Source organism: Cricetulus griseus (assembly GCF_003668045.3).
Source record: "Cricetulus griseus strain 17A/GY chromosome 1 unlocalized genomic scaffold, alternate assembly CriGri-PICRH-1.0 chr1_1, whole genome shotgun sequence".
Lineage (NCBI taxonomy): Eukaryota > Metazoa > Chordata > Mammalia > Rodentia > Cricetidae > Cricetulus > Cricetulus griseus.
In genome coordinates, this window is record NW_023276807.1 from 29,898,451 (window position 1) to 29,919,859 (window position 21,409).

General features: G+C 42.7%; 1 protein-coding gene across 2 annotated transcripts in view; it reads left to right on the forward strand.

Annotated features, from left to right (window-relative positions):
* Positions 1 to 18,387, forward strand: part of LOC100769497 (platelet-activating factor acetylhydrolase) — a 38,352-nt gene extending 19,965 nt beyond the window's left edge. The window contains exons 3-12 of one of the 2 annotated variants that reach the window (XM_027387451.2): positions 2,520 to 2,641; positions 3,581 to 3,725; positions 5,489 to 5,582; positions 8,489 to 8,557; positions 9,268 to 9,391; positions 10,604 to 10,717; positions 11,944 to 12,035; positions 14,354 to 14,524; positions 17,430 to 17,578; positions 18,039 to 18,387. In XM_027387451.2, coding sequence (XP_027243252.1) covers positions 2,520 to 2,641; positions 3,581 to 3,725; positions 5,489 to 5,582; positions 8,489 to 8,557; positions 9,268 to 9,391; positions 10,604 to 10,717; positions 11,944 to 12,035; positions 14,354 to 14,524; positions 17,430 to 17,578; positions 18,039 to 18,175 — 1,217 coding nt within the window. In that variant the 3' untranslated portion in view covers positions 18,176 to 18,387. The remainder of the gene's footprint in view (positions 1 to 2,519; positions 2,642 to 3,580; positions 3,726 to 5,488; positions 5,583 to 8,488; positions 8,558 to 9,267; positions 9,392 to 10,603; positions 10,718 to 11,943; positions 12,036 to 14,353; positions 14,525 to 17,429; positions 17,579 to 18,038) is intronic. The other variant, XM_035452990.1, reaches the window with a different exon arrangement.
* The last annotated feature ends 3,022 nt before the right edge of the window (positions 18,388 to 21,409 follow it).

The window sequence follows — 21,409 nt, forward strand, 5'->3', positions numbered from 1 at the left end:
ATGGAGATGCAGGCTCCTGTGATGTGCAGGCTGTAAGGCACTCACTCTTTTCTATACTCAGTGTAGTACCTGGGACTCCTAGATTCCAGGTGAGGAGCCTAGAGGATAAATGGTTTTCAAGAACCACAGGTTATTTGAAGAGGTTTCCATGGTTTCAGTGAAATCAAGATCTCAGTTGTAGGCCGTGGAACTCTGTTGCTAGGTAGCGTCTCCAAAGCACCCAAGAGTCCTCTGGGGCACCTCACTGAGCTGTGGGAGCCAGTGGTCTCCCCACTGGTCTAGCCCCCACCATGGCTGCTTATGGGTAGGGACACAGCAGCACACTTTCTTCCTGTGACTGTTTATCACAGGAAGAAAGGCAGAAGGCGTCTCTTACCCTATGACTCTAGACTTGTCACCTACCATTTAAAAGCCTGACTTTACAGATAACCTGACATGGGAGAGGAAGAACCTTTTGTAATTCTAAAGAAGCCCCAGAATGTTCACCAATAAGGAGGTAAAAAATAAAAAAAGTCTTCAGGTAAATGCCCTGAATTTTGAATGTGTCCTGAGAGAGAGTGGAAAGCCTAGTGTAGATGTACTAAACCCGTCCCAGCCTCCCCATCCTTTGAACCATGGGAGTAACCAGCTGTGCCCACACAGAAGGGAAGAAGTCACAGCATCTGAGCTCCAGTAACAAGCCACAGTCAGTGTTAGGCACATGTTGAATATACTCCTTTCATCCACACAGCTGTCCTGGGGCTGGTTAAGGGCCTTTGTCTCCCTCCCACTTTACCAATGGGCACCAGAGAGAAGAGTTCAATTGCTTTGGCTAGAGCACCATAGTTGGTATGGGAAACAGGACCACTTGGATCCAATACTGAGCTTCACTCTACCCTCTGTCTTTCTTGAAATTGCCTCCTATCATTGCTGTATCAGTGCAGCCTGCCAAGAGATCTGGACTGTGACACGGCATTTCTTTTAAGTCAGTCTTCTTTGCATCTTTTTGACTCAGTTGAATTGGAGTGAGGACTGGGATCTGCATGTCTAAGCTCTGGGTGATGCCCATGATGCTGGCCTGAGGATCACCTTTGTGTAGGAGGCCTTGTGTATTGAAGCCTCCATCACTGGCTGGTGCCTCACATATGAGTCATCAGTCGAGGGTGTGCGTAAGATTACTGCCAAGACTCAAAGCCTTGCTGAGCAATGCTGCAGTATAACAAGGCGGTGCCACACTGCACATAGCTCTGTGTGTTTGGCAGAGCCCGTGCAGTACAAACACAGCATGCGGCAGAGGAACCAGCTCCTCACAGTTCAGTAACATAGATGTTGGGGCAGGCTCGGTGTATAAAGAAAAATAGGAGTCTGGATTTGTTGTTATTTGGACACAACATCTATTTTTTTAATTTCATTATATTTGATGTATGAGTATTCTGCATTTATACCTGTATGCCAGAAGAGGCTATCAGATCCTATTATATAGATGGTTGTGAGCCACGATGTGGGTACTGGGAATTGAACTGAGAACCTCTGGAAGAGCAGACAGTGCCTCTTAACCTCTGAGCCATCTCTCCAGTCCATGGACCCACATCTAGAAATAAAGCATGAATTTGATTATGGTTTAGAAAGGAGGGCAGTTGCAGGTATATAGAAGTGTTTGGGCTGCAGAGAGAAAAGGAGATTCAAGAGTGGGTGGGTCAAAGAGCGTGTATGATGGATTTGAATGAAGGACAAAAGAGGTCGGTGGTGTTTATCCTTAGTTCCCCACCTTCCCACAAAACTGCATTGAACCTCGTTAGCCAGAGGCTATATTTAGACTAGTGAGTGGGGCTGGAACAGTAGCTAGTTTGGGTCGCTGTCCTCATTCTTGCCATCATATAATATCCACACATAAGGAATTCTTGATCCTGAAAAAGAAATGATTGTGTCTGGGATCAGGGATAATTCTAAATTAAGAACAAATCATAGAGATTTCGTAAAGATTTGTTTGACTTGCAGGATTCTGGCCTGGAATTCACAAGATAGAGAATTCTGGGGTTCAGTGGAGCTGGGCAGTTGCAGAGGCAGAAAAGGAAAATTGGGAGATGGTCATTTAGTCTCATCTTGGGCCATGGACTTTGATATTGCTATGGAAAGATGTCAGGTCCAGATGTACAGAAGTGTACATGTTCGGGGCATAGTGGAGCATGCCTTTAATCCCAGCACTGTGAGTTTGAGGCCAGCTTGGTCTATAGAGTGAGTTTCAGGACAGTCATGGATACACAGAGAAACCTTGTCTACACACAGAGAGAGAGACAGAGACAGACACACAGAGAGAGAAAGACAGAGACAGAGACAGAGACAGAGACACACAGAGAGATAGACAGACAGACAGACAGACACACACACACACACATACACACAGAGAGAGAGAGAGAGAGAGAGAGAGAGAGAGAGAGAGAGAGAGCCAGAAACTGTGAGCACAGAACTCCTAGCACAGTAAAGTCTGAGGTGGATTGGGTTACTGTCATGTGTTTACCTTACACGAACCTATTTTTCAGCATGGTTCCATAAGATACAAGCTGTGATGTCTACTGCCAGGTCTGGCCATAGTAAAATCCCCAAAGGAAATGGATCCTACCCAGTCGGTTGTACAGACCTGATGTTCGGTTATGCTAATGAGGTAATGCCTTACTTTGTTTGCCTCAACCTTAAGTCCTAAGGACTTGCCCTTGCTTTCCAGCACAGGCGATAACTTGATCCGGCAATCACCTGAAGATGACTAATTGGCTGTTCCTGTTGCAACACTTTTTGCTACTTATGTCATTCTTCAGTTGTTTATTGTCTCCTGGTTAATTTACTGGTGAATCTTAATTGTGCTCAGATTTTTCTTCTAGTCAAAGCATGGTTATTCTTTTCTCTTCTTTTGTGGTTATCTTCAATATAGTGATATATTATTTATGACTTATTAAAGCTCCCCTGAGGATTCAGAAAGCAAAGTCAGCCTCAAGCTATAGAGGTCAGGCAGTGGTGATACACACCTTTAATCCCAGCAGCCAGAAGCTGGGAGGTGGTGGTACACACCTTTAATCCTAGGACTCAGGATTAGGAGATGACAGATCTCTGTGAGTTCAAGGCCACCCAGATCTACACAAGATTGATCCAGTCCTAAAGAGAAACAGCTCACACAAAGATAATCTCAGCACCTGGGATCATATGCCTTTAATCCCAGCACTAGAGCAGGATCTTCAGTAGTCAATATCAGGCATTCATTCTCCAGCCACATTGAGGATAGGGAAGACATTGAAGTCTCAGGACTCTCTAGCCATGCTGAGGAGAAGCAATAGTCTGAGGTTTGGTGGAGCCAGGATTGCCTTTCAGTCTGAGTAAGAGCTAGTGACCAGATGCTTTGCTTTTCTGATTTTCAGCTTGAAATTTGAACCTCAATATCAGTCACTGGGTTGTTTATTTTTTGTGCTACACTTTAAGGATTGGCAGCTTGAACACTTTTCTGGGGGGTCTTAAGGGAAGACAGAGATTTGGGACCTAGTAATACAGAGTTTCAAAGCACTGTTCTTGGACTGTGTTTGACTGAGAGTTTGTGCCTCTCTTTTCCCTCCAGAGTGTCTTCTTGAGATTGTATTACCCAGCTCAAGATCCAGATCGCCTTGACACAGTTTGGATCCCAAACAAAGAATATTTTTTTGGTCTTAGTAAATTTCTCGGAACACCCCAATTTATAGGCAACATTTTGAGCTTCTTATATGGTAAGATTTCTATTGGTCCTGTTCTGAAGATATATGTGTATGTATGTGTATGTGTATATATGTATATGTGTATGTGTATATGTATATAAGATACAAAAGTTACAAGTAGTGAGACTGAGGTTGATTTTCTCCTAAGATGGCAAGGATGAGATTTCTTTTTTTTTTTTAACTCTGTGTGTGTGTGTGTGTGTGTGTGTGTGTGTGTGTGTGTGTTGTGTGTGTTCGTCTGCACATGAGTATTTGTTCAGTGAAGGACAGAGGACAACTTGAAGTATTATCTCTGAAACACAGTCCACCTCTCTGAGACAGGAGACCTCTGTAGTCTGGGGATCACAAGTTAGGCTAGGCTGGCATGATTATAGCTGTGTCTGGTATTTTTGTACCACCATATGCAAGGCAGACACTTTATCAGCTGGGTGATCTTCCTATACAGAAAGAAAGGCTGTCTTAAGGGATTAGGCAACATTGAGAGAAGCAAGGTATCTATCATTTTAAGCATTCTGATTGGGATGGGATGGGATGGGTTGGGGATGCCATATTTGCCTTAACATCTTCTTAGGCCTGATCCTCAGTTTTCCTTCTTAAATTCCTGTGGTGGAAGCTACAATGTGGCCAGAGTAGCAAATTGTCTGGTGGGACCATTACCTGTACATTTTGTGTCAGAAGAAAATAGAAAAATAGCAGCCAAGTCCAGCTAACGTCCCAGTCATCATAAAATATCTCAGTTCATGCCTGTCCCTCACCCCCAAAGGACCCACTTCTGTCCAACAGTCTGAGGCAGTCATCATTTAATATGTCTGCATTATACCAAGGGAGACAGAAGTTCCTAACATTTGTTAGATCGGGTGTAAATTTGAGCCTATGTTAATTATACCTTCAAATTTAGCCTTCTAATTTTTCAGCTTTGGGAATTCTCTTTAAGCCTATCTTTAGGTTTTCACAGAAATTGTTTTAAAGTAGGAAAATACCCTAAACTAGAATATACTACTGCATAGCAAGGGGTAACTTACAAGGCACTTCCATAGCAACTGCCACATTCAGTCTTCATGACCACATATTTGTTTCTGATAAGAAAATAACATTGAAATGACCATGACAGTAATGATGAAAACAGCTAAGGAAGGGAGGTGATATTTTCCAACTTTGGGCTTTTTACAGTACTTTATACATAAAAATGGATACCTTATATATAAAACCTGGTTAGATACAAATTTTATTCAAAATGTTTAAGATCATAATCACTTCCACCATTTTGCCAAGGACCTGCCCAAGGTCAATAACTAGTTGGTGGCAGTCACATGAAAAGTCCCCTCTGGTATGTGAATTCACTGTCACTCCATCCTTTGCTGGACTGTGATGCCTCCTGACAGTAGTCATCTCTGGTTCTTAGGTCTTGGCTATCAGCACAATGATCTAAGATTTCCCGGAAGGTTAGTTTTAAACTATATGTTCAGCATTATCTCCCAACCTCAAAATAGAAACAATTAGCGTCCTTCCAGAATATACCTGTAAGTAGGAAAATCGTTCCCTGTGAGGTCAGTGGCAGTGGGCACTCACCATTAATTGATGGACTCACGGAGGAAGACACATTGGAGTCCCTGGTTGGTGAGTATTTAGTATTTGGCTTTTAAAATCAGTGTACTAACTTATAAAATAGTAGTTAAGACAGCATGGGTTGGGGGTTTGTGCCCAGAAGGTGTAAATTTATTAGCTAGCATCATTCAACCAGAGGAAACATTGATTTACTTCCTACTATTATCTAGGTTCAATGACAACGCCTGCAAGCTGGAATTCTCCTCTCAGGACTGGTGAAAAATATCCGCTAGTTATCTTTTCTCATGGACTTGGAGCCTTCAGGTAATGCTTGGGAGACCAGACAGCTTTAGTACCAAGCCATCCCTGAACAATTCTATTTCTTGAAAAAAAAATCAGATTTCAAAGTGTAATGTTGGCCCATGCTAAACACTTGGGGTCCCCTAAGAACTGACTGTGGGACTGGAAGAAAGTTGGGCAGTATCTGTCTTCAGCACTGTAGTCATAGTCTAGAAAACTATTTGATTTTGGCTGCAGTAGTGATTGGCAAATGGGAATTCAAGAAGAAGATCTATATAGCCAGCCATCTATATAAAAGCTGTCTTGGAGCAGAGCTCCATGCATTCACCTTTCACATTGTCCATGACTGCTACAGCAGAGTTGAGATGTCTTTCTCACAAAGCTGCAAGTAGCTACTCTGACTTGCAGTAGGCAAGGCTTCAAGTCTACATGGTAGACCACATCCCTTCCTGTGTTGTCAGCAGTGGAAAACACAGTTCCTAGGCACCCCTTTGTATTTCCATGGACATTGACTACAGAATGTGTAACATGAGAAAGAGATCCTACAAAATAGACATGTGGAAGAGTGCCAATGTGACTGTTGACAGTTATTTACTGTCTTCTCACAGTTTGATCATTTCTGGAACACTAACGGTGTAAAGTACTTGCACTGCTTTAAGTACATGCGCTCACTTGACCTTGGTGATGGCCAGCTTTCACAGACATAGAGTCACAGCTGAGAAGAAGGCTCAGGGCCTGAAGCAGGACAAGCAGCTAGGAGGTGTTGGGATCTGAGCTATGGTCCTATGTATTACCCTATGTGTATTACCTGGTCAAAAGCTTCTGGTCTGTGGAGAAGGTTCTATAGTTATAAAAGCACTTAGGACTCTTGCAAAGAACCCAAGCTCTTATCTCAGTGCCCATGTCAGGAAGCTGCTCTCAACTACCTATGACACAATGGATACATTGGGTACAGTGTCCTCTTCTGTTCTCCACGTACACCTGTATACACATAATTTTTTCCTCCATTTTTTATTTGAATTAGAATCAAGATTATTTTACGTGTCAATCCCAGTTCCCTCTCCCTCCCCTCATCCCCTGCCCCCTCCCCAACTAACACCCTATCTATCCCATACCATTTCTGCTTCCCAGGGAGGGTGAGGCCTTCCACAGGGGGTCTTCAGAGTCTGTCTGTCATATCCTTTGGGATAGGACCTAGGACCACCCCCAGGATGATGGGTGTCTAGGCTCAGGGAATATCACTCTACATGGAATGAGCTCCCAAAGTCCATTCCTATGCTAGGGATAAGCACAGATCTACTACAAGAGGCCCCATAGATTTCCGAGGCCTCCTCACTGACACCCATGTTTATGGGGATCTGGATCAGTCCTATGCTGGTTTCCCAGCTATCAGTCTGGGGACCAAGAGCTCTCCCTTGTTCAGGTCAGCTGTTTCTGTGGGTTTCATCAGCCTGGTTGGACCCCTTTGCTCATCACTCCTCCTTCTCTGCAACTGGATTCCAGTTCAGTTCAGTGTTTAGCTGTGGGTGTCTGCTTCTACTTCCACCAGCTGCTGGATGAAGGCTATAGGATGGCATATAAGTCAGTCATCAATCTCATTATCAGGGAAGGGTATTTAAGGTAGCCTCTCCTCTGTTGCTTAGATTGTTAGTTGATATCATCTTTGTAGATCTCCAGACATAAATATTAAAAATTTTTAAGTCTTTAAAAAAAGAAAACCTTACCTCCCCTACCCTAAATGTAAGCCTGTGTTCTTAGCTCTATTTCATAAGTGATTACAAAATTGACTATCTAAGTATCAGATAGCTAATAAATGACAAAGACTTATTAACTTCAAGCTTAAGTTCAGATCACTTTACCACTGAGCTGTGTCCCTAGCTCATGAGAATGGCTTCTCCATATGGCCCCACATTTGTCTTTGACAATGAAGTATTTTTGCATGTCACTGGACAATGGACAATCAGATACTTTCCTGAGCACTTCTTAAGAGGAAAGGGAAGTCAACAGATAAGAGGAAAGTTGAGTCAAGGATAGAGCTGAAAAAGATGGTCGGGTAAGGAATGAAAGAGAATAATTAAATCTGTGTGTGTTGTGGAATGGATATGTATCAACTCTAAAAGTAATTATTTGTAATAACTGGAACATTACTCTGAGCTTTGTAAATTCATAATTCCTGACATTTTTTGACCAAATAATTGCTTGTTTTGGAGACCCTATGCTATGTACTGTAGGATGCCTAGCAGTGTCCCTCTGCTCACTAGATGCCAGTAACCTCCTTTCCCCAGAGGAAACAATACAACTCCAGACATTGCCACACACCTCCTAAGGGGTAAGTTCTTTGAGGACCAGAGCTGCACAGTGTGCTGATGCAGGGTTAATGGGCTCCATGTTCCTCATTTTCTTAGTGAATTCAGATTTGATTTTTTTATTATTTTTATCATTTTTTATTTGAATTAGAAACAAGATTGATTTACATGACAATTCCAGTTCCCTTCTCCCTCCCTTACTCCCCTACCACCCCCTAACTAAAACCCTACCTAACACATACCCTTTCTTCTACTCTTCCCCTGACTCAACCTTTCTGCTCCCTCATGACCTCTGTATCCTTCCTCTTCTTCCCTTCTTATTCTCGTAGCTCCCTCCCCCCTCTTCCCGTGCTCTCAATTTGCTCAGGGGATCTTGACCCTTTCCCCTTTTCCAGGGGACCATGTATGTCTCTCTTAGAGTCCTCCTTGTTTACTAGCGTCTCTGGCAGTGTGGATTGTAGGCTGGTAATCCTTTACTCTATGTCTAAAATCCACATATGAGTGAGCACATATCATGTTTGTCTTTTTGTGATTGGGTTACCTTACTCAGAATGGTTTCTTCTAGTGAACTCAGATTTGTAATCATGGTTAGTAATTGCAATGCTACTGCCTTTTGTTTTCCAGAACAATTTACTCAGCTATTGGCATTGGCCTGGCATCTTATGGGTTCATAGTTGCTACTGTAGAGCACAGGTATGTTCCTGCATATGTCAAATACAAAAACAAAACAAAAACCGTGTTAACATCCTTAACTCTGCCTATAAGTGTTCTGTAAGCTTAGAAAATTTTACATAATGAGAACAAAAAGAGAATGAACTACGCTGTCAAGACTTTCAAAAGAGTTCCATGCCCTGAGAACAATGAAGGTCTGTCATGGGATAAACTGCAGCATTTCAGACACTATCTCAGTCCTTCAGAGCTTGGAACAATCCTATGTGATGGTTGTTTTATTCATTTGACACAAGACAGAAATGGAGGTACTACAGGGAATTTACCCAAAGTACCTAAAGCTATTAGGTGACAATTCTGGAATTGGATTTTAGAGTTTTGTGTTGTGTTGTATTATTTTTTGCAGTACAGGGGTTGGAGACAGGACATTGTGTGTATCAGGCAAACACTTTACCACTGAGCTGTGCCCCCAGCTCATGAGAGTGGCTTTTCAACATGGTCCCAATGTTGCCTTCTAGGATTGTGATAACGGAGAGGTTATTTGCATGTCCCTAGACAATGGACAGTTAGATCCTTGTCCAAGCACTCCCTTGGAGTCCTTTTTTATTTGTGGAAGGAAAAAGCAGACCAGAAGAGGAAAGGGAAGTCAACAGATGAGAGGAGAATTGGACAAGGATGGAGCTGGGGAAGACAGTCAGACAAATGGAATGTAATTAAATCTGGGTGTGTTGTAGAGACGGATCTGCATCAGCAACCTACTATTTTGAGGACCAGGTGGCTGCAAAAGTAGAAAACAGGACTTGGTTGTACCTGAAAATGCTAAAACAAGAGGAGGAAGAGAAAGTTCGGAAACAGCAGGTACGTTTCAGTGAGAGTAGAGGTGCTGAGGTCTTCAAAGCACAATGAAGATATTCATTAATGTTAACTACCAGTCCTCCCCCTTACCTAAGGGTCTGTCAGAAGGCTCTCCAATGGAGAAAACTTCTTTTATTGAAATGTCTATTTCACAGAAAAACAAACAAAATTACTCTAGGAAATGACGATGGCATTCAGAATTCTCTTCTGTTAAAGTATATAGTTTTTTTTTTAAACCTCAAAATCGATATTTAAAAAAAAGATTAGATCTTCAACCCCAGCTGCATCATTAGAAAGGTTTTAGAGAGGTTGTATACAATAGTCTAAATGTATAGGCCTTGCCCTGAACTCAGCAGGTAGAAGGAGGCAGACTTCTGTGAGTTTGAGACGAGCTTGGTCTACATAGTAAGTTCCAAGTCATCCAAAGCTACATAATGAGACCTGTCCCACTACCCCCACACACACATAAAAGAAATGTACAGGCCTTAAAATCCACCTATCTTTGAATGCTAGCCCCATCTCTTGGCAGTGGAAAGATCCCGACCAAGTAAACTTTGTGCTTTGATGTGTTACAAAATAGTGAATGACAATATCTGTCTCTTGTGGTCATTGGAATAATTACTTGAGATAAAGTACACTGGCTGCTTCTTTATCTTGGGTGTGTTAGATGTGCCATGCTATTTAGACCCCTCTCCACACACATTTTGTTGAAGTAGACTATATCACTATGGAATCTCCCTTTCCAGGAAGCTCAGAAAGCTACAAGATTGGCAAAGTCCCTCACCGAGGTTGTACAGGTAGGAAGCAGCCGACTGTTCTCCTGCCCAGGGGTGATAGCTTCTGTGAGTCACCACACATGTACTTGCAAGTGACCCTAATCAACTTACCAGTTCACCAAGCTAGGTGTGGGACTTGGTGGAATTGTCTCTTTGGTCTATTGGCATCCTCTCTGGGATGGATAGACTTTGTTCACGTGGCTCCACCATTAGTATGCAATAAATAGAAACCCAAACAAGCCACACATCAGGCAAGCAAGAGGTGAGTTGAGCCTAGCTGAAGCCAGCACCCCATCAGAGTGTTAGCTTGTATTCCTGTCGTTTTTTTACTGAGGTGTTTTCAGTGTGTAAACTAACTGATCTCCCACAGGCAACCTTACAAAAACGTTAAGGTGTTACAATATTTTGTATTATCATTTGCTTCTAATTATTGTTTTAGGTGCAACAAAGAGCAAAAGAATGTTCCCAGGCTCTCAGTGCAATTCTTGACATTGGACATGGAAGCCCGAAAGAGAACATACTAGGTTCATATTTTGATGTGAAGCAGCTGGAGGTGAGCATTTAGCAACACTCTTTCTCCTGTGAACTGTGATTTTGGATTATTCTTTTTTTTTTGGCTGTTTTTCTTCTGCATCGCAAGGTATATAAACTTTGTGATGAATGGCTAGGATTGTCGACTTGACCCAATCTAGAATCACCTAGCAAGAGAGACTCGGTGAGGGATGGTCTACATTGGGTTGGCCTGTGGGTATGTTTGTAGGGGACTGTCATAAGTTAATTGATGTGAGAAGTCCCCTGTGGGCAGCACTAATCCCTAGGCAGGGAGTCCTGAACTGTGTGAGTGGAGAAATCCACCGGGTGGTGGTGGTACATGCCTTTAATCCCATCACTCGGGAGGCAGAGGAAGGTGGATCTTTGTGAGTTTGAGGTCTACAAGTGAGTTCCAGGACAGCCAAGACTGTTTCACAGAGAAAACGTGTCTCATAAAAAAAAAAAAAAAAAAAAAAACCAAAGCAAACAAACAAAACAAGAGTGGAGAAATAAATCCCCCTGAGCCCAAGCAAACAAGTAAGCTATCGAGGAAGTAAAACATAAACCATGGATACATTCATTTCCCTCTGCACCTGATTGTTGATGTAATATGACTATCTGTTTTAAATTCCTGCCATCTTGACTGCCACACAGTCATGAACTGAAACATGGAATTGTGAGCTACAATAAACCCTTTCTCGTCTAAGTTGCCTTCCTCCCCACCCCAGGATATTTTATCACAACATAAATAAAATTAGACCAGAACAGTGTGCGTTCGTGTGTGCGCGAGTGCGTGCGTGCGTGCGTGCGTGCGTGCGTGTGTGTGTGTGTGTGTGTGTGTGTGTGTGTGTGTGTGTGTGTGTAGTATGAGACAGTGCCTCATATTGCCAAACTGGCTCCAGTCTACTGGCTTCTAATAGGCTACTCTGCTTAGTCAAAGATGACCTTGAACTGATCCTCCTGCCTCTGCTTCTCAAGTATTAGATTTTGGAAATGTGTCACTATATTTAGCTTGCTTCTGACTTTTCCAAACTCTCTCTCTCTCTCTCTCTCTCTCTCTCTCTCTCTCTCTCTCTCTGTGTGTGTGTGTGTGTGTGTGTGTGTGTGTATGTGTGTGTGTTCTATGTTATGTCATCAAGGTACTTGATCAGATCTGAAATGAATAATGACTGCATGATAGACAATATTTACTGTACTTCTCTAATACAAGGCAAGATGGTAACTCACTAGCCTGCTTTTCCCACCCAGGGCGCTATCGATGAGGATAAAATAGCCGTGTTTGGACATTCCTTTGGAGGAGCAACAGTTATCCAGGCCCTTAGTGAGGATCAGAGATTCAAGTAAGAGAATGAGACAAAGCAAGACAACCAAAATGACTGGAATAGAGGGCAGGCTAACACAGGAGAGAGAACTGTCTCTGAAATTCTAATGATTAAGGGCTTTTTGGGGGTTGGTGTATAAGTCTTACTATTTTTTATATTTGTTCCATTTACATGTATAGATGCTTTGCCTGTATGCACCATATGCATGCTTTGTTCCAAAAGAGGGTCAGAGGAGGGCATCAGATGCCCTGGAAATACAATTACAGATAGTTGTGAGCTGCAATGTGGAACCTGGGAATTGAACCTATGTCCTTAGCCAGAGAAACAGTTGCTTTAAACCACCGAATGTGCTATTTCTCCAGCTCAAGCTTTACTATTGTTCTTTGCTTCATCAACTGTGTACATTTTCCGAGGCAGAAACCATTTATTTGTCCTGCTTGCCATTATATTAGAGCAGCAATACACACAGATGCACGGGTATCTCCTTAGAAAGATATGCAGTCTTTTGGGTGTATGCCTGGAATAGTACAGCTGGATCACATGGTAGCTCCACGTTTAGCTTCTTGAGAAGCCTCCACATTCATTTCCAAAGTTTCTGTAGCAGGTCATGCTCCTACCAACAGTGAACAAGGCTGCCTATCTCCCCACGCCCTTGATGGCATTTGCTGATTCTCACTGGGATGAGGTTGTCTCTCCAAGTAGTTTTAACCTGCACTTCCCTAATGGCTAAGGAATACTTAATTAGCCATTTGTTTTCCTTTCAAAGAATTCTTGGCCTGGCCCGTTTTGGCCCATTCTTTTTCTTTCGTGGTTGCTGTTTTTGTCTTGTTTAGTTGCTTTGAGTTCTTTGCATATTCATGGCCCCCTCATATATGGACCTTAGCTTCATTGGGGTGAATGTGTCTAGAGGCCAAGAAACTAGAAAGGGTCTCATGAGTACTGAAAATGAAGGCTGTGAAGGAGAGTGGGGGAACGTAATAGAACACATGACAAGTAGGTTTAAGTGGGGAGTGGGGATGGAGAAGAATGGCTGGAGGGAGGGTCAGCCAAAACTAAGCATGTAGAACATGCCAGTAAAGAAACCTGCTACTTGGTAAGCTAATTTTAAAAGCAATTTTCCCACCCTTATCCATCCCCCATTGTCCTTATTTCTCTATAAAGGGCTTCACATGTTCACTTGGAATCTTATCTTTATGTCTTTACTGTGACATGCTTGTGATACTAGTGCCACCATTTTTACAGACTTCCTTAAGACATTGGTCTTTTTAATTTTATCATTTTTTTCTTTTCTCTTCTATTTAAGGTGAGGCTAGATCTAAAAGCATAGTTATTTGGGCCCAAGTCAGACAACTTTGCAGTGTTCTAACATACAGAAACATTTTCTTTCTTGAACGGCTCACATGGAACAAACTATCTAGGGAATGGTAGGACCATTTCAGACACTTGCCCTCAATATAAGGGCAGTCTCTGTTGTCATCTACTTAGCATATGGGTGGATTTTCAAAAAGGCTAGGGAACAGGATTAAACTTAGTGGAAAGAAGAAAATCCGACTTTAAATTTTTTTTAATTTATTTTCATTATTTTTAATGGTGTGTGTGTGTGTGTGTGTGTGTGTGTGTGTGTGTGTGTGTGTGTGTGTGCCCGTGTGAGCGTAGGTGCACAAGGAGGCTAGAGGTGTCAGATCCCCTAGAGCTAGAGTTACAGGAGTTGTGAGCCACTTAGTGTGTTCCTCTGCAAGAACAGTAAAGACTCTTAACCACTGAGCCATCTCTCTAGTCCCCAAAGATCTCACAGGGTATGTGTCATGTCGTTTACCCTCTAAATACAGTTTTATGTGTCTGGGGTATCTTGTTACCATGAAATAGGTGTAACAGACACACTATGAAGCACCTGAGACTTTGGAAACAGGCTGGAGAGACAGGAGCATGCACTAGTCAGTCAGTTCAAGCTCCAAGAGATCTGGTGCCATCTGCTGGCTTCTTTGGAAATCTACACACTATCCCCCTTCCCCCAACAGACAAAGCTTAAGTAAAACAATGTTAAAACACAGGAGAAATAAGGAAAAATTGCTATTTTCCGGTTCTCAAGAAATTGCAACTGATTTAAGTGTATTTTGAAAACCTTGTAACAAAAATGAATATGGAAAACTTTTAAGGAAGTAGCCTTCCTTATGTTATGATTCCTAAAGAAAATAATGGTGCAGTGCCAGGTGAGCAGCGTTACAAAGCCAGCAGTAGCTCCCTTGAGATCCTTGTGGTAAGTTTGTGTGGTAGGAAGGTCCCAGCTGGCAAGCCTGTAACCGGTCCTTCTCCATCGCTACCAACCGTGTCTGCAGATGTGGGGTCTCTCTGGATCCGTGGATGTATCCAGTGAGTGAGGAGCTGTACTCCAAAATCCCTCAGCCCCTCTTCTTCATCAACTCTGCACAATTCCAGTCTCCTAAAGACATCATGAAAATGAAAAGATTCTACCAGCCTGGCAAGGAGAGAAATATGATTACCATCAAGTAAGTGCTCATGTGCTAGATGAGGATCTAGACTTGAAATTTGGTGGGGCGGATGTCATGTGTCACTGGGGAGTCATTGAAAAATGGCTATGGTAGTTGTTAGGTTTTCTTTTAAAATGGAGAATATAGTCTGTCACCTCCAGTACTTTAAGACCTTCCTTTCCTTCCTTCCTTCCTTCCTTCCTTCCTTCCTTCCTTCCTTCCTTCCTTCCTTCCCTTCCTTCCTTCCTTCCTTCCTTTCCTTCCTTCCTTCCTTTCCTTCCTTCCTTTTCTTTTTGGGTTTCTCTGTGTAGTCCTGGCTGTCCTGGAACTCACTCTGTAGACCAGGCTGGCCCAAATGCAGAGAGCCACCTGCCTCTGCCCCCTGAGTGCTGGCATTAAAGGTGTGTACCAGCACCACCAGCTTACTCTTTCTTTCTTTCTTTCTTTCTTTCTTTCTTTCTTTCTTTCTTTCTTTCTTCCTTTCTTCCTTTCTTCCTTTCTTCCTTTCTTCCTTTCTTCCTTTCTTCCTTTCTTCCTTTCTTCCTTTCTTCCTTTCTTCCTTCCTTTCTTCCTTTCTTCCTTTCTTCCTTTCTTCCTTTCTTCCTTCCTTCCTTCCTTCCTTCCTTCCTTCCTTCCTTTCTTTCTTTCTTTCTTTCTTGTTTTTGGAGACAGGGTTTCTCCGTGTAGCTTTGGAACCTATCCTGACACTCGCTCTGCAGACCAGGCTGGCCTCAAACTCACAGAGATCTGCCTGCCTCTGCCCCCCAAGTGCTGGGATTAAAGGCGTGCACCTCCAACGCCTGGTGTTTTGCCTACCTGTCTGTCTGTGCACCATGTATGTGCAGTGTCTGCAGAGGCCAGAAGAGGTCATCTGATCCCCTGGAACTGGAGTTGCACACAGTTGTGAGCTGTTATGTGGGTACTGAGAGCCAAACCCTGGTCATCTGCAAGAGCAGCAAGTGCTTTTAGCCATGGAGCCATCATCTCTCTAGCCCCTGATGTCAGCGAAAATGCTTTTAGTGCTGTTAATTACAGTGCTTATGTTGGCAGATATACATACATACATACATACATACATACATACATACATACGGTATTGACTACTTTCACCTGAACACCTGAACATACCTACATATGTGGGAGAGTAGGATTGAAGGACAGTACTTCATTCTTAGGCCATGTAAGGAAATCTTTAAAGAAAAAGTGAGAGCATCCATTGCATGTATCTGTTGGAACAACATATGAGTTTATAAGTTTCGCCAAGCTCTAAGGGAATGTCCTAATATGCTTTTAAACTCACAGTAAAATTATACAAACTGGTGCTAGAGAGATGCCCAGCAGTTAAGAGTGATTGCTGCTCTTGTGTGTCAGACCTCTCACAAATGCCTGCATTTCCAGCTCCAAGGGATCCAATGACCTTTTCTAGTCTGTCAGCAAGTGTATGTGAACACACACATACACACACACACACACACACACACACACACACACACACACACACACACACGTGCACCCACACACCCACAGACAAAAATAAGTATTTTAAAAAAGACTTTCAAGAATTCAGGAGGGAAAAAAGGCAGGAAGGATGTACCTGGAGTAGTCCACCTAACCCATAGTTTGGCTTTCTAGCTTCCACTTTCATAGTTTTAGTTACCTATAGCCAGTTGTGGTCAGGAAATATTAACGGGGAAAATTCTAGAAGTAATGACTCGCTTTGTAAAGTGTGAGCTGTCTCTATGACATAATGAGATCATGCACCATCCTGCCTTGGTGGGAACCATTCCTTCATCCAGTATGCATATTCTATGTGCAAACCTCTTGACAGTCACCTGGCATCACCCCAAACCAACTATCATGGTGTTGTTACAGTACTCAAGATTAAATCCAGTTCAGTAAACTAGTGAGGAAGGGAAAGAAAAAAAAGAGAAAGACAGTTACTTTTTGCATTTTTTTCTTTTTCTCTTCTCCTTTTTTCTTAAACATATTGTTTGGGTTACTTTTCCTGTTTTTGTGTTAAACAACAACAAAACAGCACTGTAGGCTGGAGAGAAAGCTCAGTAGTTAAGAGCACCAGCTGCTCTGCTGGGGGATCTGAGTTTCATTCCCAGCACCGACACAGCAGCTCACAACCATCTGCAACTCCAAGGAAGTCATGGACACATTTCAGGCAAACGCTCATATGCATAAAATAAAAATGAATACAATCTCGAAAACTAAAACAGAATAAAAGAGAAAATAGTACATCCCGTCTTCTCAGAAGTATTCTGGTTAATGGAAGGTTGTAACTTATTTCTTCAAAATTAAGATCCAGATTGCACCAGTTAGTTTTTGCCAACTTTATACAAACTGGTGTCACCTGGGAAAAGAGGGAACCTCAACTGAGATATTTCCTCCGTCAGAGTGGCCTGCAGACTTGTCTTTGGGGGCATTTTCTTGATTAATGATTGACGGCCACCCCTTCATAGTCTCTGCTTCAGTTCCCGTCTCCAGGTTCCTGCCTTGTTCTTGCCTTGACTTCCTTGACTTCCCTCAATGAAGGACTGGATGTAATCTGGAAGTGAGCTAAACCCTTTCCCCCTCAAGTTGCTTTTGATTGTGGTGTCGATCATAGCAAGAAATATAAACTAGAGCACATTGTGTGTGTGTGTGTGTGTGTGTGTGTGTGTGTGTGTGTGTGTGTTTTCCCCAGCAGGAAGAGGAATTGTATTTTAGGAACCTTAAATGAACAGGAATCCTCATATACATAGGGAATTATCAGACTCCACGTTCTGTTTCCTTGTTTTGCAGAAAAATGTCTATCTGGGCCAGAATTGTTTATGTACTTTTGTAACAAAACAAACAAACAAAAAGCAATAACAACAACAAAAAACCTTTTTTTTTTTCCCCAGCAACATGAGTTATAGATACCTTTCTCTTTTAGGGGCTCAGTACACCAGAATTTTGCGGACTTTACTTTTGTAACTGGAAAAATAGTTGGAACCAGGCTAACGTTAAAAGGAGAAATAGACTCCGGTGTAGCCATCGACCTCACCAACAAAGCTTCCTTAGCTTTCCTACAGAGGCATTTAGGTAAGAAACAGCCTTCCTCTGTGACTCAAGTCGCTTGATTCTCAGGGCAAAACCATTTTATACTCATTCCATCTTAGTCTTATTGTAGTTGTTTCCATCTAGTTTTTAGTAGACAAAGCAGTAAATTAAAAAGGAACATTTCAAAAAGTGAATTATGCTTTCTTGCATTCTTCACTATGTGTGTATGTGTATATATGTATGTCATATATATGTACTTGTTGAACCTTCTATGGAGCCAGGGTAAATTTGCATGCCAGAGATAATGACAGCAGCTTACTTCTAAGCCTCTCAGGAGGTTCTGCATATGCTAATGCAACCTGGAGACCTCAGACAGAATACCTGGTCATCGGTGTAATGGTTCTGTAATTTGTGGCTCTATGGTGCCACCTAGCGGCACCCAACTGTCAAATAGTTAATATTCCTGACAGTATTATTATTGTTATTATTATTGTTGTTATAGGACTTCATAAAGACTTCAATCAGTGGGACTCTCTGGTGGAAGGAAAGAACAAGAATCTGATCCCTGGGTCACCCTCTGATGTAGTCAACCTGTCTCCGACTCTACAGAGCTCTCCAGGATCACACACCCAGAATTAGAAGAGCTGGTTACACAGTTTTCTTGTGAAATTGAAAGAAACAGAGAGACAGAGAGGAAGAGAGAGAATGGAAGAGATAGACAGATCTTAATGTATTTACCCAAATGACCCATTTTTAAATGTACACTGTACTATGGAATAAATGATGGATACCTGCACTAGGATTTTTTTCCCATGTAAATGTAAAGAACAAAGAAGAGCATATAAAAATCATCTCCAGTCTAGATCATATTTTTACAAAGCCGGTCCTTCGTGTCAAATGAAAAGCTGCTTTCATATTATACTTAGAGAAAAGTCTATTGACGGGAATGATGGCAGTGAAAAATCTGTTGTAAATGATACAAGAGTCCCAAACTGACAATGAAAACCTGTCTTTGATTTTTCTGCGCTGAGCAGCAGAATTGAGTTTGAGCTGTTTGAGAGTCTGTGTGGAATCTGGTAGCATTTCTCTGCCTTTTGGCTGAAGCTTACATTAATCTGGTCATAAAGCCATTGTCCTGATGCTGTTATGCTGCCATCTGAGGTGAAATACGATGTGGGTGGGGTTTTTAGGGTATCTGGGCCATGGGCAATAGAGTCAAGAAAGTTGGTGCTTTGGGTTTTTAATCCTTTAGTCTCTGATGTGTTCTGTTTACTAAATGGAGACACTGTGGGTTAGTTAGGCTGTGTGAGGCAGGCCAGGGATTCCCCTGGACAACAATAGCTATTTACCCAAAGACTGTGAAGGATGCAAAGGGAACATTCAAAATCCTCAGCCAACTTGGCAATGTTTAAATTTATACGATAATGCTGCCGTGTGGTTAGCAACCAAGTGGAAGTTTTCAAAGATATCTTATAACACGTTACATGTACTATGCATGTGCATGTAAGGTGCTGCAAGTGTGTGTTCATGTGTGCATTGCATGTGGGTACAAGTCATGCACACTTGTGGAGGTTAGAAGACAATCTCGGTGTCAGGCCCTGCCTCCCACCGTGTTAGTCAGGTTCTCTCTGTTGTTCTCTGGTGCATATACCAGGTTAACTGCCTCCAACTGCCAGGGACTCTCCTGTCCCTGACACCTATCTTATTGAGGAACAGATAAGTCCTACTGCCCCCTGACTTTTCCTGGGCTCTAGGGTTTCAAATTCAGGCCTAACCCTGCTCATCAAAGGCTTCAGTCACTGGTTCATCTCCCCAGCCCTTCAAAGGTATACATACCCATACACAATTGCCACTTGTACAGGTGCTGGCTGAGGCCAGAAGAGGACCCCGCATTTCATGGAACTGGAGTTACAGATGGTTACAAGCTGCCTCACAGGGGTGCCGAGAACCGAACTTGGGTCTTCTGCAAGCTCAGCATGCGCTCTTAAGTTCCGAGGCATCTCGAGGTCCTCTTCCTCATTTTCCAACGCAATTTCCTCTCCATCCCCACTTACTGAAATGATACCCACATGTGTTGATGACGATGGTGCTTTTGTGTTTCAAGACAGGGCCTCACTGTTTATCCCTGGTTGGCCTGGAACTCTCCATGCAGACCAGGCTTGCTCTGAATTCCAAGATCTGCCTGTCTTTGCCTCCGGAGTGTCACCATGCCTGATTTTTAAGGTGCTTAATTCTCACTGTTCCCAGGACAGCAGGGTCAAGAATATTCCTATGCATACACTCTCAGCCTTTTTATTTTAGAAATAGTTAAGTGCTGGGGCTCAAAGGAGTTTTTTTTATTCAAGAATACTTTTTTAAAAAATAGTTGTGGTGTAGGCCGAGGCTCAAAAGAGAAAAATGATGAAAAACATCTAATGAGCTACAGTTTTTAAAATGAACTAGCATACTGGGCGTTTCTCAGAGGAGAGAGTAGTGATTCACACATTTCCAGCATTCTATGTGTTGTATGTAAATTTTTGTATCTAATCTTTAAGGAAAAAGTTTTTAAAAGATTTACTTGTATGTGTGTTAGTGCCCTGCTGCATGGGTGCTCCTGCACCGTGTGCATGCAATGCCCACAGAGGCCAGAAAAGGGCACTGGGTTCCCGAGATTGGAGTTACAGACATGTGGGCAGCCCTGTGGATACTGGGAACCAAACCAGTACCCTCTGGAAGATGGAAGATGGCCGAGTCATCTCTGCAGATCCCTCTTCCCAATTTTAACCCTTCAAGAAGGTTCTATCAGTATGGCGTGAGTGAAGATCAAGGCTTAAGGACAGTATGCTGCCTACCCAGGTCACATATCAAGTAAGTAACTTATAGCTCCTGTTTCCAAAAGTATGGCTCTGGACACTTTCCACAGCAGAGCATCGAAACCATTCTTCAAAGCCTGAGCTTTCCAATCAGATGGATCTGATTTTAATCAAGCCCATTAAAGTTTTCAACTGGACCCAGGCAAATCAATCAACGTTTCTAAAAAGCTTCAGGTTTTCTTTTCCTCTATGAAACCTAGATGGTATTAATATTATGCACCCCAGAGTTCATAATGAAAACGAGAAATTTACCTTTTGTTTATTTTGTTTTTTGAGACAGGGTTTCTCTGTATAACAGCCCTAGCTGTCCTGGAATTCACTCTGTAGACCCGGCTGGCCTTGAATTCACAGAGATCCACCTGCCTCTGCCTCCCAAGTGTTGGGGTTAACATCAAGCTGTGTGCCTCCACTGCTGGTGAGAAATTGCCTTTAAAGAAGCAGCTGAGGGCCCAGTGAGGTTTCAGCTGCTGTGAAAGGGGAGGCCATCACTCTTGAGGACCCCATTCTACCCCATTCCACCCCCTGGGCCCACATGGTGGAAGCAGAGTCAATTCTTGCAAAGTTGTCTTCTAGTCTGCACGTGTGTGCCCATGAATGCATGCATCCACACACACATGTCCTAATGAAATGCAATTTTAAAGACACCAGCTGGGTGACTCACAGGTAAAAGCCAATTCTTCCCTCTTTTGGGGGAGGGGAGCAGAGTCTCATTATGCAGCCCTGGCTGGCCTGGAACTTTATATAGACCAAGCTGTTCTTAATTTCACAACAGAGGGGGCTGCCTCTACCTCCTGAGTGCTGGGGTTAAAGGTGTGTGCCACCACACCAGATCACAGCCAAGTTTTGATAGCACTAAGTTTACCCATGCCTCAGTTACAGAGGAGAGACAGGTGATAGAATGAGACTAGCACAGCTTTCAGGAAAACCTTTATTCAAATCTTGTGGTGCATCTGTGTACATAGTCCAAACAGAACAGCAGCTACCTATTAAGTAGACCGATGAGGCAAAACTTCAAAATCAA